The 24,062-nt window shown below is 38.1% G+C and overlaps 1 protein-coding gene across 2 annotated transcripts in view; it reads right to left on the bottom strand.

Moving 5' to 3' along the window:
- RAB28 (RAB28, member RAS oncogene family) overlaps window positions 1-23,038 on the bottom strand; it is a 66,127-nt gene extending 43,089 nt beyond the window's left edge. For both annotated transcript variants that reach the window (XM_059817953.1, XM_059817954.1), the window contains exons 1-4: window positions 22,834-23,038; window positions 15,560-15,656; window positions 10,179-10,267; window positions 1,840-1,969 (exon numbers count right to left, since the gene is read on the bottom strand). In XM_059817953.1, the coding sequence (XP_059673936.1) occupies window positions 1,840-1,969; window positions 10,179-10,267; window positions 15,560-15,656; window positions 22,834-22,911 (394 nt within the window). In that variant the 5' untranslated portion in view covers window positions 22,912-23,038. The remainder of the gene's footprint in view (window positions 1-1,839; window positions 1,970-10,178; window positions 10,268-15,559; window positions 15,657-22,833) is intronic.
- Between the last annotated feature and the right edge of the window lie 1,024 nt (window positions 23,039-24,062).

Here is a 24,062-nt window from a genome sequence, read left to right on the forward strand (position 1 = left end):
CAGGCCATTAAAGTATTGGGGTGGAAGCCCTCCTAGATATTCTTCTCCTGTTACAGAATTCAGAAAAGCAATACGCTTCTAAAAGCTTAATTTTTATAATGCTGAAATAAAAATAAAGCAAAAAAAATGACCTCTGTAAGCAGCACCACCTGCATGCTCGACATGTGCACAAGAAGAAACATCCTTAGGATCATGTGAAAGCAATAGTTTGCTTTTTTCTTTATACAGAGCTTCTGAAGGAAAACAAGGTAGCAAGCAGACTGTTCCTTCAGCTGCTATTTTCATAAAATGAAAGCCCTTTCACTAGTCAGTGTCAGCCTTTATCTGGAAACTCACCTACAAAACCATATTCTATTTGCAGATGCTCCCCAGGAAATACTTGGATTTTAAAGAATTGCAGACATGTATATAAAATATATATATACACACACACACTTAAGGTGTATAACAGAAATAAAACTCCTTCAAATTGAAATCAGTGTCTGATTTTCTACCTCTATGGTGTCATTCCAGCAAAAGAACATTATTTATCCTACGTTACAGTGCATCTTACCATAAATACTTTGTAAGATTTGCAGAACTCCAGCTAGGAAGTCCAATTTCGGGGCAAAATATAAATCAGTGAAAAATATTTTTCATTTGAATTTCAACAGAATCTGTATTATTGACTCTGGTCTGCTAGAGTACAACACTGTCTATGTTATACTTTCAGAAGTGCTATTTATATATTGTAACTCTAAGAGCTTCTCTGTTTTCTTCCCAGAAAATAAGTAGTCTTTCATAATTAATATCATAAAATGTTACAGCATCACAGTAGCAACACTACAGTTAATGGTTGTGAATAAAGTGTTGTCTCTACATTGTTTTCAAATGCTTTTAAACAATACTAACTTGCTGGATGAGATCTTTTTTTCAGGTTTGTTCATGGTATGGACATGTTCATGTGAAATGGACACATCCTACTTGGAAAGTAAAAAAAAAAATCTTTTTTTTGTCATTAAAAAAGCATATTTACATTGTTAAAAAATTCTGTATCTGTTTCCACCAGTTTGTTTCTAAAATTGCTTTATGTGGCTTTTATCATCTTCAATAGAAAAAGGGTAAGAGAGCCAGGATCAAGACCTCAGATACGCTAATAAGGATGTTTCTGTAAGATTTCTTAGCTGGAAATGGGGGAATATGGAATTCATCCAATTAGGAAACTAACTGTGATAGTTATTTAAAGTGGCATATTTTGGTGGTCAGAAGAAAATAATTTATCATACTTACATGATCTAAAAGAGGACAGGTTAAAAAAATCCCAGAACAACAGGAAATAAGTAACCTCATGCGCAAAACTACAGATAGCATGCAAAAAAGCCTAATAAGCAACTCGTAAATATTACGCCTAGTGCGCAGTGTAGTTATTTTAAATAATATGTACCAGTACTTAATTTAGCAGCCTCTTGACATACAGAACCATGAAATATACCTGTTATTAGATCCAGGAATGCTTCCCAGTTCTCCATTTTAGATGCATGCCATGGCTATATCCTGAAGCCCTATCAGATTCAAACATGGGTGAGAGAGATCTCTCTACTCCTGTGTGCTGCTCTCCAAGTAAAGAAAACACAGGCAGAGAGGCTGCAGGCTAGGCAAAGCATGATGCAGCAAGTCCCTCAACCTAACTGCCCAGAACCAGAATAATGAGGTACACCCAAACATGTCATCTGTTCACAGAAACAACATACAACACAGTATGTAGTTTCATTTTACTAAAGATACATGCCCTGTGCCATTTCTTCAATAGAGAGCAACATCCAGGGTATTTCAATAAATATTTGAGTATGAATAACTTACTTTTATTTCCAACCAAGGCCACAAGTGGCTGTGTTTCTGATTCTTCATTCACTTTTTTTACCACATTATACCAGTCTTCTAAATTTTCAAAGCTCTGGCCGTTGGTAATATCATAAACCAAGAGAATACCCTAAATAAAAATATGTATTTTAAATGTTACAGGTTGTAAAAATATTTTAACACAGTAAAATTTGCATCAGTCTAAATTATTATTATCATAAAATAGAGCATTAACAAATAATGGCACTGTATCTTTTGAGGAATAATTAAAATAATTAGAAGCTTCTGAAATAAACGCATTTTATTACAATATTTCTCCTGCATCCCATGTGTTCCAAATTCAGATGCTAACTGAACTACAAGGGCAGAAAAAAAAATGGCAATTCAGTAAAGAGCACAATTAGTTGTATCAGAAATATTCCAAACTGCATTATGCTTTATGAAAAACCCAAAAAGCACTTCACACTAATAGTAAGAAAAAATCACACTGGAGAAGGAGTTTTGTTTTAGCTAATATTATTTTTAGTTTCACTGTTCCCTTTTTGAAAAAATGAAAAATAAAAGCAGTTTGATCATACATTTCTGCACATTGCCTGACTGTTGCGTCTCTGCTCTTGTTCGGGGAGAAAGGCCAGATCCCTTCCTTCACCGTTGTAGAAGACAAGCAAGAAGTACTGGCAAGCTTTAGACTTTCAAAGGAGAAACTAAAGATGTGGTCAGAAGTCAAAAAGAAGGGAGTCCCATATATTTCAGAGGTTTTGGGCCAGGCTACCGGTAACAAACCCTCAAAACAGACATTACTGAGAATTCCTTAAAGCTAATATCCAATATTATAAAGCACAGCCTATTAACAGCCCAAATGTCCACCTTCTCCCCTCCATAATTCTAAGATCAGCTCTCACAAATCACTCTCCTCTCAATTATTGAGTCTTCCATCCCTGCTTTCCACTACACCCTAATAAAGTAAGTATCTTGTAAATGAGGAATAAAGTCAGGATTGGTTTCTGTGACACTTGTTCTCATGGAGTTCACATCTGGAAAAAAAATCCCTGCAACTGCACACTGTTCCTCACATGAAATTTTCACAAATATTCTAAAAAAACCCAATACAATGCATACAAAATTAGCTGGTTCAATGACCCACTGTCAATAGAAAAGATTTTTCAACTCAAGTTTTTCAGGCATTTTTCTGGGCCCAGCTTTACTCGATAGTTTCATGAGGAGTGTCTTAGATCACAAAATAGAGGGCATGTTTATGAAATCAATTTCACAGATGACAACAAACTGGTGGAGGATAATTTAGATTATATGATGAGAAACAATTTAAAAATAATAGGATACAATTCAATAAGTACCATGACAAGTTCAAAGGAAGCAATAATCAACTGCATGATAGGAAACATCTGGCTTTGTAGCAGGTTCTACACAATAGGATCAAGGAGTTATAGTAGATCACAGTTGAGTATGTCAAGCTTATTTTGTAGCAAAAAGGCAAATATCACACTGGCATGAAACATTTCAGGTGAAATAATGCACCCAGCTTTGGACACTGAATGTCAAGAAAAGGATAGACTAGAAGAGACCAGTAACAATATCAGAGGTTTAGAAACCATGACTGACATCAGAAAATTGAAAAAACTGGGCTGTTTCAACAAACCCAAGACTGATGGCAGGCATGATGATGCTGGTAAAAGTTTCAAGAGAAGGTAACAGGAGTTCTCTTTTTATATGCTCTTATAAATAGCTTGCAGATGACACCAAATTGGAACGACCAGTCAATATGCCTGAGGGCAGGGCTACCATTCAGAGGTATGTAGACAAACTCAAAGAATGGGCAAACAGGAGCCTGTCAATATTCAACAAGGACAAATACAAAGCCCTGCAGCTGGGGAGGAATAAACAATGCAGGCTGGGGGACTGACTGGCTGGGGAGCAACTGAAAATGACCTGCAGATTTTGGAAGACAGCAAGCCAAATATAAGCTGGCAATGCTTCCAGGCAGCAAGGATGGTCAATGTAATCCTGGACTGTGGCCCAGCCACTAGACCAGGGGATCTTTTCTGCTCTACTCAGCACTTGTTAGATCATATCTAAAGTAATACATCCAGTCTTAGGCCCCTCAAGACATCAGTAAACTGGAGTAAGTTCAGCAGAGGGCCACCAAGATCATCAGAGGCTGGAGCACTTGTCCTGTGAGGAAAAACTGAGGGAACTGGAATTCTTCAGCATGAAGAAGAGGTGGTGCTGGGAGAACCTAAAAGCAGCTTTCCCATACCCATGAGGAAGTTACGAAGGACATAGAGCCAGGCTCTTCACAACAGTGCATGGCAGGAGGATGAAACACAATGGGCATAAGTTGAAACAAGAGAAATTCAAACTATATATCAAGAAAAGCTTTTTCACCATGAGGAGAATCAAGCAGTGGCATAGGTTTCCCATAGAGGTTGCTTAATCCCCATCCTTAGAGGTTTACAAGAAGGAACTGGATAAAGCCTTGAGCAACCTAGTCCCATCTCACAGCTGACCCTACTTTGAGCAGGAGGTTTGGCCAGAGACCTCCTGAGATCCCTTCCACCCTGAACTTTCTTACGATCCTGTGATCAATACGACATGTAGCAATAGGTTTAACTTAACAGCAAGAAGATTATAACAAGGGCACATACTAGAAAAAAAACATGTAGACAATAAGAATAGTGAAGCTCTGAAATACACCACCTTCAGGGACAGCAGAGTCACCAACACTGGAGGATTTCTGAAGGCTGACAAAAATGAAATAGACATTATATAGGTATAGTTTTGAAGGAGGGCTACAGATCCTATTGAGATCCCTTCGATTCCTATTTCCCTATGACAGCAATACAAATCCATCTCTTTTCCTTTGATGCCATCAACTCCTTGACAAAATGAGTTCTTGTTCCTTATATTTATATGGCTGCTATTAATTTCTGAGGAACAGCTGTCACCAGTTCCTCCAAGGAAATTAAGAATTATGACACCCATCTTTTCCCTTGCTATCTTTCCTCCTTTACTTTGTTAATCAAATCCACTTCCCTCTTCCAACTTTTGTACAATTTATTCCTTTATATCTTGTGTTTCAGTTAATTTGTCCTGACTATTTTTGTAACTACACAAATGCCTGTGCATGTACGTATTTGTCTTTCATAATACAAGCCTTGCTCTAGGAAGGATATACCGATATTATTAAATACTCAGTGGAAAAGAAGAAACTCAAGTTTAAGAACAGGTATTGTAAAGGTTAAAAAAAAAAAAAACAGGCATAAGGCTGAAAGTTGTAAATGAGAAAGTGCACATGGCATGATTCTTTCACCAGTGCTCAAGTTCTCTCACCAGCTTGCAGAAAAGCAGAGCAGACTATCTAAACCACCTTCAGCACTGAAGAGTTTAATCAGAGTTAGATGCAAGATAAAGTTAATAGAATCTGAGCATTTAAGGTTGGACAACGCTGTTTCTAACTAATTCTTCATCAAAATGCTACTGTGATTCATGTGCTTTAGCCAACTGTAGCCTACCTACACCTTTGGAAGAAAGGGTACTCACGGCAGATTTACTGTGAAAGAAATCATTGAACAAAGTTCACAACTAGAGCTCACCTAACTTCCTTTTGGTCCCCTTCTCCGTGATCTTAAAACATTGCCTCTAAAGCATATTCTTTTCTTAACCATTCTTTTTTTGCATCTTGTCAATATTTGCTATACTTAAGAAACAAAGATGGCAGGTATGACATCTTAAAGATAAAAAAAAAAAAGCAGCATGGCATCCAGGTCATAAAGAATACTTCTTGCCTAGATTTTTGCCACAGGAGCACTCTATAAGCAACTTAGTATGATATAGATAATTAATAAAGGACTAGTCATAACTCCATAGCTAAAATTTATTTCACTTTTTTTTTTTTAACATAGAAACCCCATCATTGCTTTCACAAAAATACATCCCATTTTCCACAACCTTACAGCATATGGAGTACAGAATGAGTAGATAGTATGAAAGCGATTATTTCCCTATTATGCATGAGGAATTAAGGTGGAAAATTAACACTGGCCTTTTTACACAAAAGTAGCGCATTTCCTTGCTATGAAAAAGGTTTGAAACATATGAAGGACAACATGCTGAGAACAGCATGTTAATTCTCTAGTCTCCAGCAACGTGGCAAATAGTCCCTGCTTGCATAATTGCACTCTAGTAAGAGAGACATTTTGCCTATATTAGTGCATATGTGAGTGCTTTTTGTTTTAGAATTATAGAGTATTTTCAAAAATAGGTCACTGGAAACTGAGAATATTGCAGAAATTATTTGCTGGTCTCTGGAGAAGGTAGAGTCTGCAGTACTCTTATTCTATTAACAAGCCAATTTATGAGGTAACGTATGCCAGCTCTTAAAGATACTTTAAAGTAGATATGTGAGTAGGGGCAGCAATTACAGGTAAAAGATGGGAGCGGTTCCGAAATATTTACCACAAAAACAGCAGCAATGCTATTATACAGCAGAACTGCTATTATGGAAGTGTTGTAACCAGGCAATATATTCACACTAGACAATCAATATTTAAAAGGTGTCAAGTTTATATCAAGATTTGTCACAATAAAAGAAAGCTAAAGAAAATGCTATTTAAAAATCATTAAAATAGCGGGGGGAAGCAACTGCTTCAGGACACCAATGAATTGCAATTTCTCTAACACGCAAGCAAATTAAGTAGGTTCTCATGCTCAAATCTGGCACTTTATTTTAAAACATGGCAGAAGAAATTAGGGACCTCAGTCAAAAAATGGCACCTTAACAGTAACTTAACCAAAAGATCTATCCTAGAGAATTGATTCAGCTCTCATTCAAAGAGAAGGAAACCTCCAGTGGCAAGGTTTGCAGCAAAGTATAGATGGATGCTCCACTTACTGCCCCTGGTATCCTGATCTAATTTCAACCGAGATCAAATGAGCTGTAGACTTATTATTAAGATAACCTTTCCAGTTGCTGTAGATTCTCAAAACTTCCATCTCCAGCTGGTCTTAGTACTTTATAAATAGGTCTACCATACATTTGGATTTCTGAGCAGAAAACCAAGAATTCAGCCACTTGTGATTTCTGAATCTCACGATGATCAACCAGATGATGTCTATACACAGCTATGGGCATCTGCAAGTATGATGCATACCATAGGCATGCTGCAAGCTATTCTACACATGTACTTTATATCTGAATTATTTAGATTTGGAGAATACATGCAGATGAACACAATTTCTGCAACCGATCCAAATCATCTACTCTATGTGTAAGTGTACAGCTTGTGTACTTTACAAACAAGATGTTTAAAATCCCAGTTACACCACGCACACTGACCAAGTGCAACACACCATAGGTACACATACTTTTGTAGCAACCTTCACTAGAATCGCTCCAATATTTTAAAGGCTTTCTTCTACTGGGAAACCCAAAACTGAACACAGTACTCCAAATGTAGCCTCAAATATGTCAGAGAGGATGATAATCACTTTCCTTGTTTTCGCCTACTTCATTCTTACTAATGCAGCCCAGTATTCAATAGCTTTTACTGTTGCAAGGGTGCATTGCTGACTCCCATTCAACTGATGGGTTTTTTTCCAGTAGGACCGCCACCTTCTTTTCTCCAAAGCCATTTCACAGAATGACTGAGGCTGGAAGGGACCTCTAGAAGTCATTTAGTCCAATGTCCCTGTTCAAGCAGTATCATCTAAAGCCAGCTGCCCAGGACCATGTCCAGATGGCTTTTGAATATCTGTGAGGATTGAGACTCCACAACCTCTCTGGGCAACCTGTGCCAGTGCTGGGTCACCCTCACAGTGAAAAAGTGTTTCCTGATGTTCAGAGGGAACCTCCTGTGTTTCAGTTTGTGCCCACTGCCTCTGGTCCTGTTACTGGACACCACTGAAAAGAGCTTGGCTCCGCCTTCTTTACACCCTCCCTTGAGGTATTTATATACATTGATAAAATCCCTCTGAGGCTTCTCTTCTCCAGGTTGAACAGTCCCAGCTCTCTCAGCCTTTCCTCATAGGAGAGATGCTCCAGTCCATTAATCAGCTTTGTGGCCCTTCGCTGGACACTCTCCAGTTGATTCTTCGACAGTTGATTCCCAGACTGCATAAAGTTATTCCGTCCCAAATGCAGGACTTTGCATTTGCCTTCAGTGAACTTCACAAGGTTTCTGTTGGTCCACTCCTTCAGTTGGTCATGGTCTCTCTCAATAGCACCCCTACCCTCCAGCATATTGACCATTCCTCCCCAAGCTGGTGTCATTTGTGAACTTACAAACAATGTTTTGTTCCATTGTTGAAAGAATTAATAAAAGACATGACCCCAGTACCAACCCCTAACGAATAAGACTTATAACCAGGCACTGAGCTATGGACCATCTCCCTTTAAGTCCAGCTGTCCATTCAGTTTTTCAGTCACCTTATGGTCCACCCATCCAGTCTGTATCTCTACATTTTGTCTGTAATAATATTACTGGAGATTATGTCAAAGGCCTTGCTGAAGTCAAGGTAAAATAACATCCACTGCTCTCCTCTCCACAGAGCCAATCATCTAACCACAAAAGACAATCAAGTTGGTTGGGCCCAATTTACCCTTACTAATTCCATGCTAACTCTTCCCAGTTACTTTCTTGCTGCTTTGCTGTCCATTCACAGGAATTTTTGTACATACTTAAAAGGATTTTTCTTTCTAAATACTCTTACTTGTTCTACTTTATCTTTCTTCTACAAAGCTACAGATGTTCAACATGAAATAAGCTTCTACCTAGAAATGAGCTGAAAGTGGTGCCTTTCCAAATTATTCATGGTGTTTCATGAATACATGAAAATAAAGATAGTTTTATGTGTCTTTAACAGGTGCTGTTACAAAGCTAACAGAAAACCATGTTGCAAGTCAGCTTTGATGATAAGAAGCCTATTACAGACATTGGCAATACATGCCAACAATGGGAGAGAGAATAGCCGTTAGTTCATTAAAAAAAATTAAAGTTACAGTGAGGGTTGGGGGAGGATTAAAAGAGAAGAGATTGCTACATTTTTTTGTTAATGTGCTCAGAAAGACTAAAGACCAAACTTTTTTAACTTTAGGCTTACTGATATCAAGTTTTTCACTACTTTGGGGCACTGGCATTAACTTTTTGACCTGCTTTTGCTGATAAGAAACTCCTAAGTTTATCACCAAATTCAATACAGAAAAAGTTAATAGCCTTTTATTTCCTTCATTGAATTTACTTTGGGCATATGGCAACAATTTGTGATTAATCAAATTCCCTCTGTCATGGACGCCACTTTCTCCTGTTGCTTGGTAGATCTTTAACAAGGCAGCAAAATGTTTTTTATTAAAAAATAAGAAAATGTTATAAAACAGATGCAAAAGCTAAAAACATTTAGACATTTTTTGAAAGTGACAAAATGTTAAATTGACAAGTTTGTCTTTATCCTGTTAACTAATAAATCTCCTTAATTAGCCAATTCCTGTGCTGTACTTATTAGTATGAAGTTTCTGACCAATAAAAGTTTAAGGTTTCTATATTCCTATTGCTTAAAGTATTGGGGGAAAAATAGGTGCATTTGTTTTCTTTTCAGATAAATATAACATTATATAATAAACAATTATGTCTATTATTCTCATTACAAACTTCAAATTAAAGAACAGAATACATTTTAGGATCACTTATGTTAAGAAGTTGGGCATACAGTACACCCTCCTAAATCATCTCATAACTCAAGATACTGTTATAATATTTAGCTCTTACTTAATCCTACCATTCACATTAAGTCACTTAGTTAACCTCAAGATAAAAATAATTTTCATTGGATAAGAGTTCTGCAAAAATATTTAGCTTACCTGGTTGCCTCCTTTTGTTTGCCCTCTTATAACCCCAGTTGCATGTATGAGTCTAATGGTGTAGGATTGCTCTTAATTTCCTCCTTCTACTTTTTTCCCCCAGGAGGCATCTGTTCTAAAAGCAGCCACTATGTCTACCATGTGGATATCCAAATAGCCTTTACTATTTACTATGATTGCTTTTCTTAACTCAAGACACAAAGCATGAAAACATACATCTGTTCTTGAGAGTTATTCAGATCTACAAATGCACACCCTTGCTTTGCTTTTTAAGTCAGCTCTAAAAAATTAACTACATACCAAAATTAGACTTGCATATTAATATCAATTAAGTTTAGGTTAAACATAGATTCAACATTTTTGAGACCTACAAAACAACAACCTATAAGAGATGTATAATTTTAAGAACAAAGTTTCAATGAATTTTATATAATTACTGTAGATGCAATTATCATCATTTGTACTGTACCTGAGCTCCATAAATATATTTATCCAGCATTTTCCCTCCTATCGTTTGCCCCCCTACATCCCACACTTGGAGAGTAACATTCAAATTTCCTGAAAAAGAAAATTATACAGACATTGTATAACCTGGAAAATTTAGATACAAATAAAATTAAAGATATATTATCATGGCAGGTAATACAGCTCTAGCATATCAACAGCAACAGCTTTCTACAAATATACAAATTTCAACACAAAGATGACTGTTTTGTTTGGAAAAAAGTCACTTGTGCACAGCTAAGTCATTAAGATGGAATAAAACCATAGCTAGATATTAGCATATTTAATATTAACAGAAAATAATTGGAACTACATAAAGTATAACATTCCTGACTAGAAATTATATAACATACTTCACTGAAGAAACATGTAAAACTTTACAGAGAGTTCTATAGCACAGTACTTGGAACTGAAAGGTAACACAATTAATGCCAACTTAATCACATTATTTCATACTCTATGTCCCTTCCCCACCCCCCCTCCAAATTTTCTTTACAAATCTAGAAGTGGGGAAAATCTGCACAGTAACTGCATTTTGGTAGTGATGCTCTTAGTACTATATAGTTAAAGAATTATATAGCTGACAGATTAAAAAATGGAAATACTGACACATACCTAAGTTAAGGATGCAAACTATGATTATTTCCTCCACTCACCAACCCAAAGCAGGAAACTAAATTGGACATGATCTACATAAGTTCATATTCAAAGAATCTACACCAAGAATAGATCTTCCTTTCTATCCTAAATAGGCTTTAAGCTATGTTGAAACTGTTAACAGGTTTTCAAAAACAAAGTAACAAAAAATCAGTGTAAATACAGAATATTTAATATCCTACAAGTCACACATATTCTGCAAGCTAACAGCTCAGAAACCCACAGACTAAACATATACACACAATGTATGTCACCACATACATACAAACATATTAAAGTATAATTTGGCTCATTTTGCATGGTGAGAACTGTTTTCAAAACTGTACTGATTACCTGGAAGCACCAAACTCTAATACACTAAGGTCTGATGAAAATTTTTTCTAATCTACATACAACTCATCAGACTTACATGTTACTAACAATTCTACATACTCATAAATAATCGTAACTGCCTATTAATTTTATTCCTAGATTTAAAAAAAAAATTTCCAACAAATTCCACATCACAACAATTGAGACTCAAGTGAAAAAGAACACAATGCTTTGGGCTGCTAAGAAAGACATACTCCTAATTCAACTATTTTATGTTATTAACAACCTTATTTTACACAGTGTGATCTATTCAGCCATCAATTTATAACTAACACACTCACATTAGTTATGCAAGGGAGTGTGCTCCATGGAAATATATCCCAGCACTCGGTGAATATAAACAGCAAATTAGATCTATATAGCTGAATATATGCTACTTGTGGTATAAAATATACCACATTATATTTTTATGCTGCATCTTGCTTTAATCTGGTTAAAAGCGCAGATTTCCTAAAGTGCTACTTTGGTCTCAAATACATAGAGATGAATGTGAGACAAGCTATTCACAGTATTTTTAAGCTACACTGAGTTTTATCTTATACCAAGATAAAGAATTTCTACATGGAGCTTAATAAATACATCAAACACTCCAGTTCAATAAAGGCAACCTTTCATAGAATAAAAAGCTTATTTGTTTTGACAGTGCATATACTATGTATTAATTATTTTTAAAGCTTAGAACATAACTGACTGTAAACAATGCAGGAAAGTCTTCCATAAAGCATCTGGCATGGATAAGCTGGTGAATCCACAGTTTGAAATCACTACGCATCCTCAGTGGGTATACAAACTAAACATGCTCAAACACTCACCATGCTGCAGTAGTCTACCCCTAACTTGCTTGTATGTATTCTACCGGAAATTTACTGTGTCATTCATGCCAGCTATTTGGAAAAAAAGCTTTATAAATATTATGACTTTCAAACTCGGCAATTTTCAGATGCCTAATTTTGTGTTCAAATGCTTTAAAAAGTTTCTAACTTCATTTTTGCTCCTAAGAGTAGTAATCATGCACAGCATACTGCGCTTAGTATCTGGATAACTGTATGAAATTATCTGAGAAATTTTAATGCAGGAAGTTAAATTAAATGGTCTAACAGTGGCTGTTCAACTTTAAAATCTATTATTATGAATTACTTACTTTCCTTCACTAACAACAGAAAAAAGAAACTGGGGAAAAAAGGTCGGAATGTTCATTTAAGGTGAAGTGGTTCTTAATTAAGACCTCACTAACTAGTGAAATTCATGCTGACCACCTCCAGTGCAAAATGCTTAATTTTCCCTTTTTTTCGATTAGGTCCTGTAATATTTGCTTTGTGCTCAGATTGACTTTGGGGGAAAAAGAAGGATGCTAGCATTATTCTGAGAGAAGGAAAATCTCCGAACAATTTGCCTAGCAAATATTTAATTAACAACTATGATAGTAGCACATGAAGTTTTCTGCAGAGTTTGAAATCTTTCTTCTGTTTTTTCATAGACTTAAGAGGAGCATAAACTGGAGAATGACAGCAAAACAAAAAGGAACCATGCATAATAAGGCAGTTCTTAGAAACAAGGTTAAAATACCAATAAAAATAACTGAAAAATCCCATAAAAATAATATGTAATGCACTGATAAGGAACAAGAAAACACTAACACTTCTTTACTCTGTAGCAAATGCACACAAGTGCAAAGTTAAAATAACTGAGGCAACACAATGCAGGTATCTAGATCGTTTCTGGTATGAACTGAAGCCACTGGGCTGATTCAGTAGTGGTCCTGCAGAAGTATACTTGGTGCATTGGTTAACCTTACTTAAAGTGATACACAGTGAAGATGGAACTAAAAACATGAGTCTGCCCACTTTTTGCACTGATGACTTTAAAAAATCCTTTTAACAGAAGTATCCTGTTTACTGGACTGTACCCATAGCCTTCCTAAAAGTATTTGACTATGGCTCTTAAGAATCTCTATCGGCAGACCCTCTGACTAACAGACACACTATTTAAGCAATAAAATCTACACTGTGGTTGCATCCAGACTATACAAGATACTGCATCAATAAATATACAGAAACTGATTTGCATTTGAAAAAAATATTTTGAATGAACTGCATGAAGAGAATTTGTCAACAGTTGAACACTAAGTCATATTCTTGAAAATTAATCAAAGCATTTACTATTTGTATTAAACCATATTGTTTTACCATGTAAAATATTTAATTTTTTCACTGCAAAACTGCATGAGTTACTAAAACAACTGGAGACAAATAGAGCTTTTATTTTTAAAAAAGCCAAAAAGACCACAAAAACAGTACTCTATTTTACAAGCTAAAATGCATTTCTAATGTGGCCTAATGTAAACTTCTGTGCAATTCTAGAAATCAGTAATTTTAACTTGTGAAATCTTTGCTTACTTTGAAAGAAGAAAAAAAAAAATTTAAAATACTGAATCATAGTTATTCATCAATTCTCCTACTAAATAAGAGAAATTGAGGCTTTTTTCCCTACTGATATACACATTCTAATTTCTGTGCAACGGTATGAATTAACCTTTCAAGTAAACATAGCAGCTCTGCAAACCCAGAACTAATCAAGAAATTAGAAAAATCCACCTACTTAAGTAATGCTTCCCATTCCAGTATTTAGAAATTTTACCTCCCTCCCTCTTCTCTTCCTTCCCTCTCACTCCCCACCACCAGTTCAGCTTACCTGTAAAACACAGAAATTCATATATACCTAAACACATATATAGACATAAGCAAAAACAGAATGAAAATCTACAGAAAAATGCTTCAGAAAAATGAATATGAATACATTCCACAAACGTTACTATTTTGATAACGATAAATGAGGAAAATAGATGTACAGACTTTGTTGCTATTTTGGTGCTACTTTCATCTACATTCTGATTTTATTACAAAATAAACTAGAAGAAAGTAAAACATGAATGAATCAATAGTTGATAATTTTCCAAACTTTCTACTCAACAAGAATATTTAGAACCCCAGTAATGTACTAATAGCTTCTGTATGCTTAACAGCTGGAAAAAAAACTTGCAAAATACAAGTTCTCAGCATGCACACTGCATGATTTGTGTACACATTCCACTTGCAAGTACTGCTGTTAAGTATTATGCATACTGGTATTTTTAGAGGCATGAGCAGGACAATAAAAAAATTATTCTGTTGATTTTACGGAGGAATAAGCACTGAAATTTGGTACTTTATCACTCACCAGATACTAAAAAAGTACAGCAAATTGGCCAAACCAAAATAGTGAATGCAGGAATAGTCTGAAAAGATTATTTTGTTTCACTTAAGAAAATACATAAACATAATCAAGAAATTATTGGCAATATAATTTTAACAAAATAAGTTCCAAGAACTGTATATATTTCCTTATAACTTCAGGTTATAGCTAAAATGCTTCATTTCTGGGTTTGCTTCCCTCCCTGTCCTCCACAAGGAAAAAAAGGCAGAACTCTAGAACTTGCATCAACTTTATAAAATCTCACTACAACTTTAAATAATTACACATACTTTTTCTAACAACTTCTGATTTCTGAAACCAGAAGAAAATGCATTTAATGAAATACTTTCAAACTTAGAAATTTAGCAATCACAAATCAATGAAGAGACTTATTTCAAACCCCCCATTGTTTAGAGACAAACTTCTACTAGCAACTATTCTTTTTTAATTATTTCTTTGCATTTTCCATGCAGTGTGCTGCAACTGGCATCTAAATAGTTCCTTTGCCGTCGTGAAGTGAAACATCTTGAATGCTCAAACTGTATTTTTATGAGTGCCGAGGGACCCTAAATTTTAGTGGTCTATTAAATGCCAGCAATTTCACGCTGCCTTGCATAAAACGGCATTCACATATTAGAGCGCTACGATTCCATAGCTGCATTATGCTACTCTCACACAACTCAAATACAAGTTGTGTATTTCATTTAAAAAAAAAAAAAAAATCTATTTCTTTCAAAACACATATACTTTTTCAATGAATATACTTAAAGTTCCACGTCATTGTTGTATGTTACACTATCTGCATGGACAGAGAGTACACTCAAGTAGAGATAATAAAAATAATGAATATCGATAGCATTCCTTTCATTTGAATTTGGTGTTTTACTTAAAGATATAAAAGTTGCAAACGCATAACCCTTTGTCACCTGGCAAGAACATACTAAGAAAATTTTCTCTGAATAACCTAATTTACTTTGTCATAAAAAGCACTGTACTAAGCTTATTTAGTATACATTACTTTGAAGAATCTGTTTCTGCAAGTCTTACTGCTACCCAACCTTTCAGTGTTAGTTTTTATTCTCTTACCTGGCAATATTATCCTTTTCAAGAAGAAGTCCAGTCCTATGGTTTGTTTGTACTGTTTTCCAAATGTCTCTTGGGCAAAACGTGTGGCTAGAGATGTCTAAAACAGAAAAATATCAAATTAAGTTGTCATTTTAAACAGAAAAAAACTTGATGTTAAACCAGAAGTATGAAATACAGTTAAGCACCTTTTAAATCAATGCATGCTGACAGTATTCATGGATTTGGATTGACAGGCATTCCAGCCAACTTCAACATAAGAAGAGGAGGTGGCAAAGGCTACTAATTTATGCAAAAAGCAGCAAGGCGCTTATTTCCTTTGTATTTCAAAGATACCAGGATATTCATATTACAAAATACTACACAGATTTGAATGAGGTTATGATTAATACACTCAAATTGACACAAATCTAAGTGACACTATCCATACCTGAGGAGCTTATTATTTTTAAAAAGCGTCCATTTCCAAAACAACGGTCCTTCCCTGGTACAGAACACCATTATCCCAGACAAACTTTCTGGGAGGGAACAGAGATCTGCACAGTGCAGAGTCCCACAGGGGCTCCAAGGTGTGGCAGGATTCCTGTCACTGTACATCAAAGTTTCAGGATCAGGGATTACATGAAGTCTAAGATAGGAAGACTACCTTCTTGTACATAGAAAAAAACTTAACTTGTGTTAAGAATGCACATTTGCAGAATCATTCCTTTAAGCAGAACTTTGGAAACATTTCTTCAATTTATATTTTGTGCAATTATAAAGAATACAAAAGTTTTTATTGTGGAAAAAATTAAATACTGTATTAAAAATTAATGGCACATAGATAAAATATATCCTACATCAAATTAGTGGTGTACACTTACAAACCTCTGTTTGACATGACATCTGAAAATATAAAACCAAAGTAACTGCAGAAAAAAAATCTAAATATGTATTACATATTCCGGGGTGGGGGGGGGGGGGGGGGGGTGGGGGGTAAGCCTAACAGCCTCACAAAACCCCTACACTGCCTGAGAAAACTCAAAATGGGCAAGAAGGATTTTTTTGCCAGCTTTCTGTTCATCAAGACCTGAAGAGATGAGTCACATCAACTGTTATTAGAAATTGCTGTTAGAGCACATTTGGTTAAAAATGCAATAGCAAAATAATGCCAATAGTTCTGAAAAACAAGAATAGAATGGTTATAACAAAGATCTAAATTATGCTAATAATGTCAAATATACACAGAAAGAAAAGGTAACTTACTCTTTTTTTGCATGAAAACATGATCACCAGAGCTCCAGCATTAAAGCTCTAGTATGAACAGGCAAACATTTATTCAACTATTAAACTACCTGTGAAGTAAATAACACAATGTTTACTGTTTTCTTGTTTCTATAACACATTTATATTCCTATCACTGTCATATATATAGAATAAATGATATTTTGATATCAGAAGATATGTTTAGGAAGTAATCCAAAAAATCAATTAAAGACTATGGCAACATTTTCATTTACTTCACTGAACTCAAGCCCCGAGAGGATTAAAAATAAATGAATAAATGGGGGGAAAAAAGCAAGTAAACTAGAAATAGCATAAGCATGCTTATGTATTTATAACACTGTGGAAAGGGTGAAGACCACAGAGGATGAATCGTGAGAAGATTCTTCTGGCTACAGCTATGTGACTAATACTAACAACATGCACAAAGTAAAATTCAATACAGATTTAGACTATAGTACTAAAAAAATCAGTAGAACTGATTCTTTCAAATCACAATAGTTAGCATGTCAAGATTACAAATGCATTATTTTTAATCTGTCATGACCTTAAAGATGTAGATAAGAGTAAGAACATTGAAGGAATACACCATACAGTCTTCTTAAAATTTTCCTTTCCGGAAAAGTAACCTGTACTCAGAGTACAGGTTAAAATATCATCTGACTATATCACAGTATTCTGTATTCTCCAATACACTAATTTAGATCCCCATTAAATAAGCAACCACTCCCTTCTTGTTTTAAGGGCTCAGTAAATATTAGCTTTATCACTCTGTGACACTCAATATTCCCTGAGGGCTTCTAGGGGTGTTAGTAAAAATAAACAACATACATTCAATTAACAGCCAACCAATAAGAGCAGCAAGTAATCAACAGCATGGCAAAGTTCTCTTAAACAGTTTTTCTCTACTGTGCTCTTGAATGCAAAGGAATTTATAGCAGAAAATCATTGACTAACTCCTTTTTAAATTTTTTTTCTAATAAATGTTAGAGCTCAAGGAAGGTGTTGGATTACCAGACTAGAGTCCTCTATTTATTCACAGAACAAGCATTTATCCACAAAATACTAAGAGCAACAGTTCAAACTTCTCTACAACAGTAAACGGAGAAGTTACGTCAACGCATGTTCAAGTACCTCTACAATGCAAATACTCCCTTCAATCCTAAAATTGTTCTATGCCATGCTTGCCATAAAAGATTCTGCATGACAGTTTTGCCTGTAAGGATATGTTGAGTACAATCTATGCAAAAAAAACCCAAAGTTAAATAATGGTTCAGCAGTACTGTAGCTGTAAAAATAGATAAGTGATCAGTTGCCGTTTTTAAAAAAAGGTTATGCTCCATTCACAAAATTTCAGCCATTAATCTAGAGATCAGAGTATAGTATGATATCAAGAAGGCCTTGTTCCTTCACATCTCTACTAAGACAACCAGGCCACCAACTTCCATAGCAGACTTTCCCTCAGACCCAGTTTGGCAGGTTCACACATTTGTCTTAAATACTTCAAAGCAAATGTTTATATGCTGTTCTGAATAGCAATACACTATTGAAGGTTGGTGTTACAAAATCCTTCCTTTCAGACAAAAAAAAAAGTCTTTGAGTTCTATCATACAGCCATCAACACAGCAGTAAAAAATAATACATAAAAATTACAGTATTCAAGTGCTAAATACAATGGGATGTTTGGGAAGGTTTTTTGGAAGCAAAGATGCGGTTAAACCTCACAGGTGAGGCAAGACAATTTCTTGCTTCTATTTTTCAGTGTCAAGAACTCACAGTATAAACTGCTGACAGGTTGTTCCAAAATACCTACATACTGAGTACATAGGAAAAAAAGCAAGCAATATTCATGAAATAGTAGCAGATGAGTCAAATAGAGCTGGCTATCATTGCTTGTTCTAACTGGCACTGAGTATTCACCAGGACAACATGGAAACTTGTAGAGAAAGGCCTGACAATGACAATTCTTTCAGTAAAATCCTATAGAAGAAAGCTTTCAGAAAGCGATGCCAAAGTGTAGTATCATGTAAGAAAGAAAAACTAAAATCAAAATTCAATGGGATGCAAGCAAATAGTTCTGAAATCATGAATTTCCATTCACATACCAACTTTACCTGTCAATTAAGAATCCACTTTCCAAAAAGCAACACGTATCTATCCCTTCCCTCACTCCCTGCTAGAATGTCAATACCATTCTCCAAGCACAGCAACATTCACCCCTAGTCATGTCCTATCCCCACTGGCAAGGATTTTAACACAGACAAAACGAAAAGAAACACTAGGCTAAATAACAAAATGCTTTAACTAGCATAAAACCACGTAACTGTCCAACACGGAGAATTTGTCACAGAGAACAGTCTAGCTTTATTTTTCTAAAGTATTTTGCAAACAAAGGAAGTAGTTCTGTCATGTGAAGGTAATGTCTTTCCACCCCACTCCTAACTACTGATGAAACTTTGTTCTACAAAAGAGAAAATTATCAAGATTTTTGGACATTAGACATGCATCTCTGAAGCTAGGCCAATCTGCATGGGACATTTGATGCAATTTTCCATTTGCAAGACTGAACAGTGATAACAATGTTTTTGTCAACACTGATGAAGTTTTTGAGCCCATGTGTAACAACAAGATCCAGAATTGGCACAATGCTTAAAAATCTGGCAGCCTAAAAAATCCTAAAGCAAGCAGGACACCACTCTGTATTCCAGCCTACGTTTTAGCTCCTGCGAATTCCCACACCAGGTCGAGCATTCACTCTTTCATTTTCATCATCCATTGTTAAGAGGAGAAGGAAAAGGTAGGATGTTTCTGCTACCATACTTTAGCCCCATTTGCAACAGATGGCAGAAAGACAGAACCGCGGCTGCTGTGCTCCTCCTGCACACCTATTTTTCAGGACCTCCGTTCCCATGAATAGCTCCAAGATTTGCTTCCAGAGGCCCAAAACCTTTTTCAACAGCAGCAAACCAGAGTTAGTTCTAGCTCAAATCAGCATCATTATATATTTCAATATTAAGCCAATCTGTGCATAGCAAGAGTAGAAATATCTGGATTATAACATCATTTTTTTCAATCCATACTAGTACTGCTGGTTTATTTTAATGGAAAATCATTTTGGCTTGGGAATAGTGGATTGATTTAAAACCTAGATTCATAAGGCTGCTGTGTGTATATATGCTCCCTCCTGTAATCCAAATCAAAGAGCCAACTGATATTAATAATTGCTGTTTATTTTCATCTCATTGTCCCCACTTCCAATTTCTTTTCGGATTGTTTTCCTAGTTTGTTTAGTTCATTAAAATAATTCTCTATTATTATCTTCTTACTAACCAATCTTGCCTTCCTCAATTTTTCTTTTCAATAATTTATCATTTCCTTACTGTCTATTTTACCCTAATACTTTTTCAGATTCTACTCTGTCTCACTCTCTTACTCCTCTCATTCCTTCTTCCCTTTTTACTCTTCTCTCCTCACAGCTTGCTCCAGCAGTGCTTATCCCTACCCTTAAAATTCTAAGTATCCAATTATTCATTCAACCACCACAAACAAATGAATAGATGCACAACATCCCTCCCTTGCCTCATGGATAGAGCAATTCCTAGCTAGTGGAAACACAAACATTACCCTTAGCTTGAACTGACACTGATTTGCTTTTAAACTGCTACCAACCCTTGCACAGAACCTGAATCACATTGCTTCTAAACAATGGGTGAGGAAAAAGAAATGAAGTTTTCACCTTCAGCCAGCTGGAGAACTGACGACCAGACAGCCCCAGACAGCCAAGAGGGAGGAAATAAAATCTTTTTTTTTTTCTTTTCTTTTTCCTTTTTTTTTTTTTTGGGGGGGGGAGGGGGGAAGCAATGGAAAGAAGTCAAATGTGAACATCTCACACTAAACACGAGATGCAATATTTCAAAGATATATTCCATTATTTCCTACACTCCTCCTGTCCAATGATCCCAGTGACAGGGAAAGAGAAAAACCAATGTCTTGCAGAGTAAATGAGAGGCTAAGTATGCATGTGTGTAAAGACCAGCTGTGAACCAGATGTGAGAGGCAGGCTATTTAGAGTTGAAAACATACAGACATACACATGTTTCAACAAGTAAGCGGAACGAGTAGCCAACAAAGGAGAGGAACCTCAACGATTTAGTCTTCTGAGGTGTTTGAAATAGCACTAGGTACATTTTATCCTTCCATTCCATGACCAAATCACTTCTTTATTTTTACAAGATCTTACAATAAATCTATTATTGCAAGTGTTTGCTGCTAGACCATCAGGATGGCTGGAAGAAGCCTCTATTACAGCATCATCTAGGGGGGACAGGAGGAAAAGCAACCCACCATAGCATAGCTGCCGCTCATGCAAAATAAACTGCACTTGAAGGACAGGATTCCTAGAGCCAGCAGGAGATTCAGTGAGTGGCAGCTCCCATGCGAGAGGTAGGAACCAGCAGGAATATACATCAAAACTCAAGAATGCTTGAAAATCCATGTTTGGCGAGAGGTCTTGCCACAAGGTGCTGAACAGCAGTAGTGAAAGGATTCCTCAGTTTGAATGGAAAACTCCTGGGGAAAGCTACCAGTGAAACAGCACTTCAGCTGTCAATCCTGTGCATTTATTATGCTCTCATCACATAGACGCTTGGAATTGCCCATCTACTGACTCAGATGAATACAATACCACTTCAGACTGGGTTTAGAATAACTGAACACAAGAAATGTTTTGTTTCTTCATAGAGCTCTGCATAAGTAAGCAAAGCCATGTACGTACTTTCACTAAGAGCTTATTTCTATTAATGGCAGGCAGTTCATTCAAACCACCTCTAAGAATATTTCTACTTTTCATCTGAACTGTGAGGCAGGCAGACTTTCTGCCTCCCCATGTTTTCAAGTTAATGACAGAGGAAAAATTGTATTCTTCAAACATGCAATAAAATTACTATTTTAGCGTGTATCTCACAAAAAAAAGGATTCAGGCTACATATTGCAATAGATATGTTCACAGGTGTAAGTAAAGATCAGTGACTATTTCCATGGGTAAGAAAGCACCTTTTGCCTTCTTTGGTCTCTATTTGTCAAAATTTCTCTTCTAAAAAGACAAGTATAACTTGTTTATAAACAAACTGCTTATAAATAGCACTTCATTATGTTGATTATAGATAGGAAGAAAAAATGTAAAAGTCACAAACAAAAACTACATTGACCCAGAAACGTCTTCCCAAGCTCCGCAACAGTAACTCAGATGCAAACTCTTCTATCCACCTCAGGAGGTTATGGACTCCGAAGCCAAAACGAAGAGAGCCTGGAGACCCAGCTAAGCAACCTTCCCTGCCTGTCGTTTCGGTGGGAATCGCGAATTCACGTGCTCGGCCCCGACCCCAGCCCCTCCAGGGCACTGCCAGCCACCAAGGAGAACTTCGGGCTATTCCAGCAACTCCAGCCGAGCCAGTACCCGTCACCAGTGCGCGGTCTGCAGCGCGCTGAAGGCACGGGAGACGGTGGGAAACGCCATGCCAGGCAGCACCATAGTAATTACGTTATTAGCCGCTCCTTTTATTAAGGCTCAAGAAAACTGGATTAAAGTCACATACGTCTGTTTGTTGGCCGAGCCTCTTTGGGTGCCGCGAGGGTAGGGAAACCCCGTCAGAGGGTTTCGCTGCCGAGCACGGAGGGGACGCAGGCGGCCCCGGAGCGAAGCTCCCCGGCGAAGAGCCCGCCTCTGCCTGCCGGCCGGGCAGCAGCAGGGGCCCGTCCCGGCTCTCCGCTACGCCCCCGCCCCACACACGCGGGAGAGACAACCGTGAGGGAGAAACGCAGGGCTGGGGGTGAAGGGGGAGCAGTCAGCCGGCGCCACGCCGCCGGGTATCGCGACAACGGCAGCGCGATAGACTGGAAGCCGCCACGGGCTGCTCCCGCTGCCGGGGGGGCAGCGCTGAGGAGGAAGGAAGGGGGCTCGGGGCACCGCGGCGACGAAGAGGAGCGGGGCGCTGCCGGCGGGGGCCGGCACTGACCTTGCCAGTGGTGCCGTCCCCCAGCACCACTAGCTTGAGCTGGCGGTCCGGACTCTCCTCCTCCTCCGAGTCCGACATGGCCCCTACGCCCCCGGCGGGGAAGGAGAAGAGGCGGAGGGCAGCAGGGAGGGACGGGGTGCGGGAGCGAGGAGGGGAAGGGGGAAAGGAGCGAGCGCCGCTCTCACGGAGCCAGCAGCGGTGCCGAGGCCGGAGCCGCCATCTTCCTTCAGCGCGCCCGCCGTCGCTATGGCCCGCACGGGACGAAACCAACGAGAGAACGGAGGGAAGGGGGAGAGGGTAGCTCGCGGGCGGGAGCTAGAGCAACAAGTCCAAGAGCCGCTGCGGGCGCAAGCAGGGGGCGCCCGCGACGCCCTCACTTCCGCGTCCCCCCCACAGCGGCCGGGCGAATGGTTCAGCCCGACTCTCCGCTACGTGCAGCGGTGGTTTAGCCCCGAAGTGACGCCCCGCGCGGTAACTAAGGAACGTGGAGGTCAGAGGTCGCGGGAGGGACGGGGTGAGGGCGGGGCATGGGGCGGGGCTAGCGGCTCCAACGGCCGTGCGCGCGGAGGGGCGCTCCGCCATCCCGAGTCAGAGGCCGCAGGGTGCGGCGTTGCCTGAGCAGCGGGACGCCCGCCCCTCCCGCCCCGCAGGGCCCCCCTGACGGTGTTGCCTGCAGGCCTGCAGGGAAGGGCAGCTCCGGCAGGCAGGGAAAGTAAAAGCGGGGTGGTTGCCTGAGGGATTGCCTTTCAGAGCAGAAAACCGGCCGTCTGCCGTGCTTCCTAGCGGAGGTGGCCCGCTTCAGCCAAGGGGCTGCCTTTGCATTCTGGCTGCATCCGCCTGCGTGGCCAAGTCCCTTTCGTGCCTGGGCTTCCGCACAGCAACGAGATATATTAATATTTTTAAAGAAATGTGGTAGCGTAGAAAGCAAATACGACAGCAAGCAGCGCACCAAGTCTGGCCTAATTTCCCCACATTCCAGCTTGGCCGTTCTTGACAGCCCTTTGCCTAACCTTTTCCCAAACACGCCAGGTAGGGACACCGCTGTTCCCTTAGCCTATCTACTCAGAACTTTTCTGTCCATACAGGCAACTAGTAAGAAAACTTGTCTACATCGGTCTAAAGGAATTTTAAACCATTGTTTTATTATGCACAATGGCCATGGAGAACAGTTTTTAACCTCCTCTTTTGCAGCAGTCTTTCACATATTTGAAAACAGTTTGCGTGTTTTT

Source organism: Gavia stellata, chromosome 5 (assembly GCF_030936135.1).
Source record: "Gavia stellata isolate bGavSte3 chromosome 5, bGavSte3.hap2, whole genome shotgun sequence".
Lineage (NCBI taxonomy): Eukaryota > Metazoa > Chordata > Aves > Gaviiformes > Gaviidae > Gavia > Gavia stellata.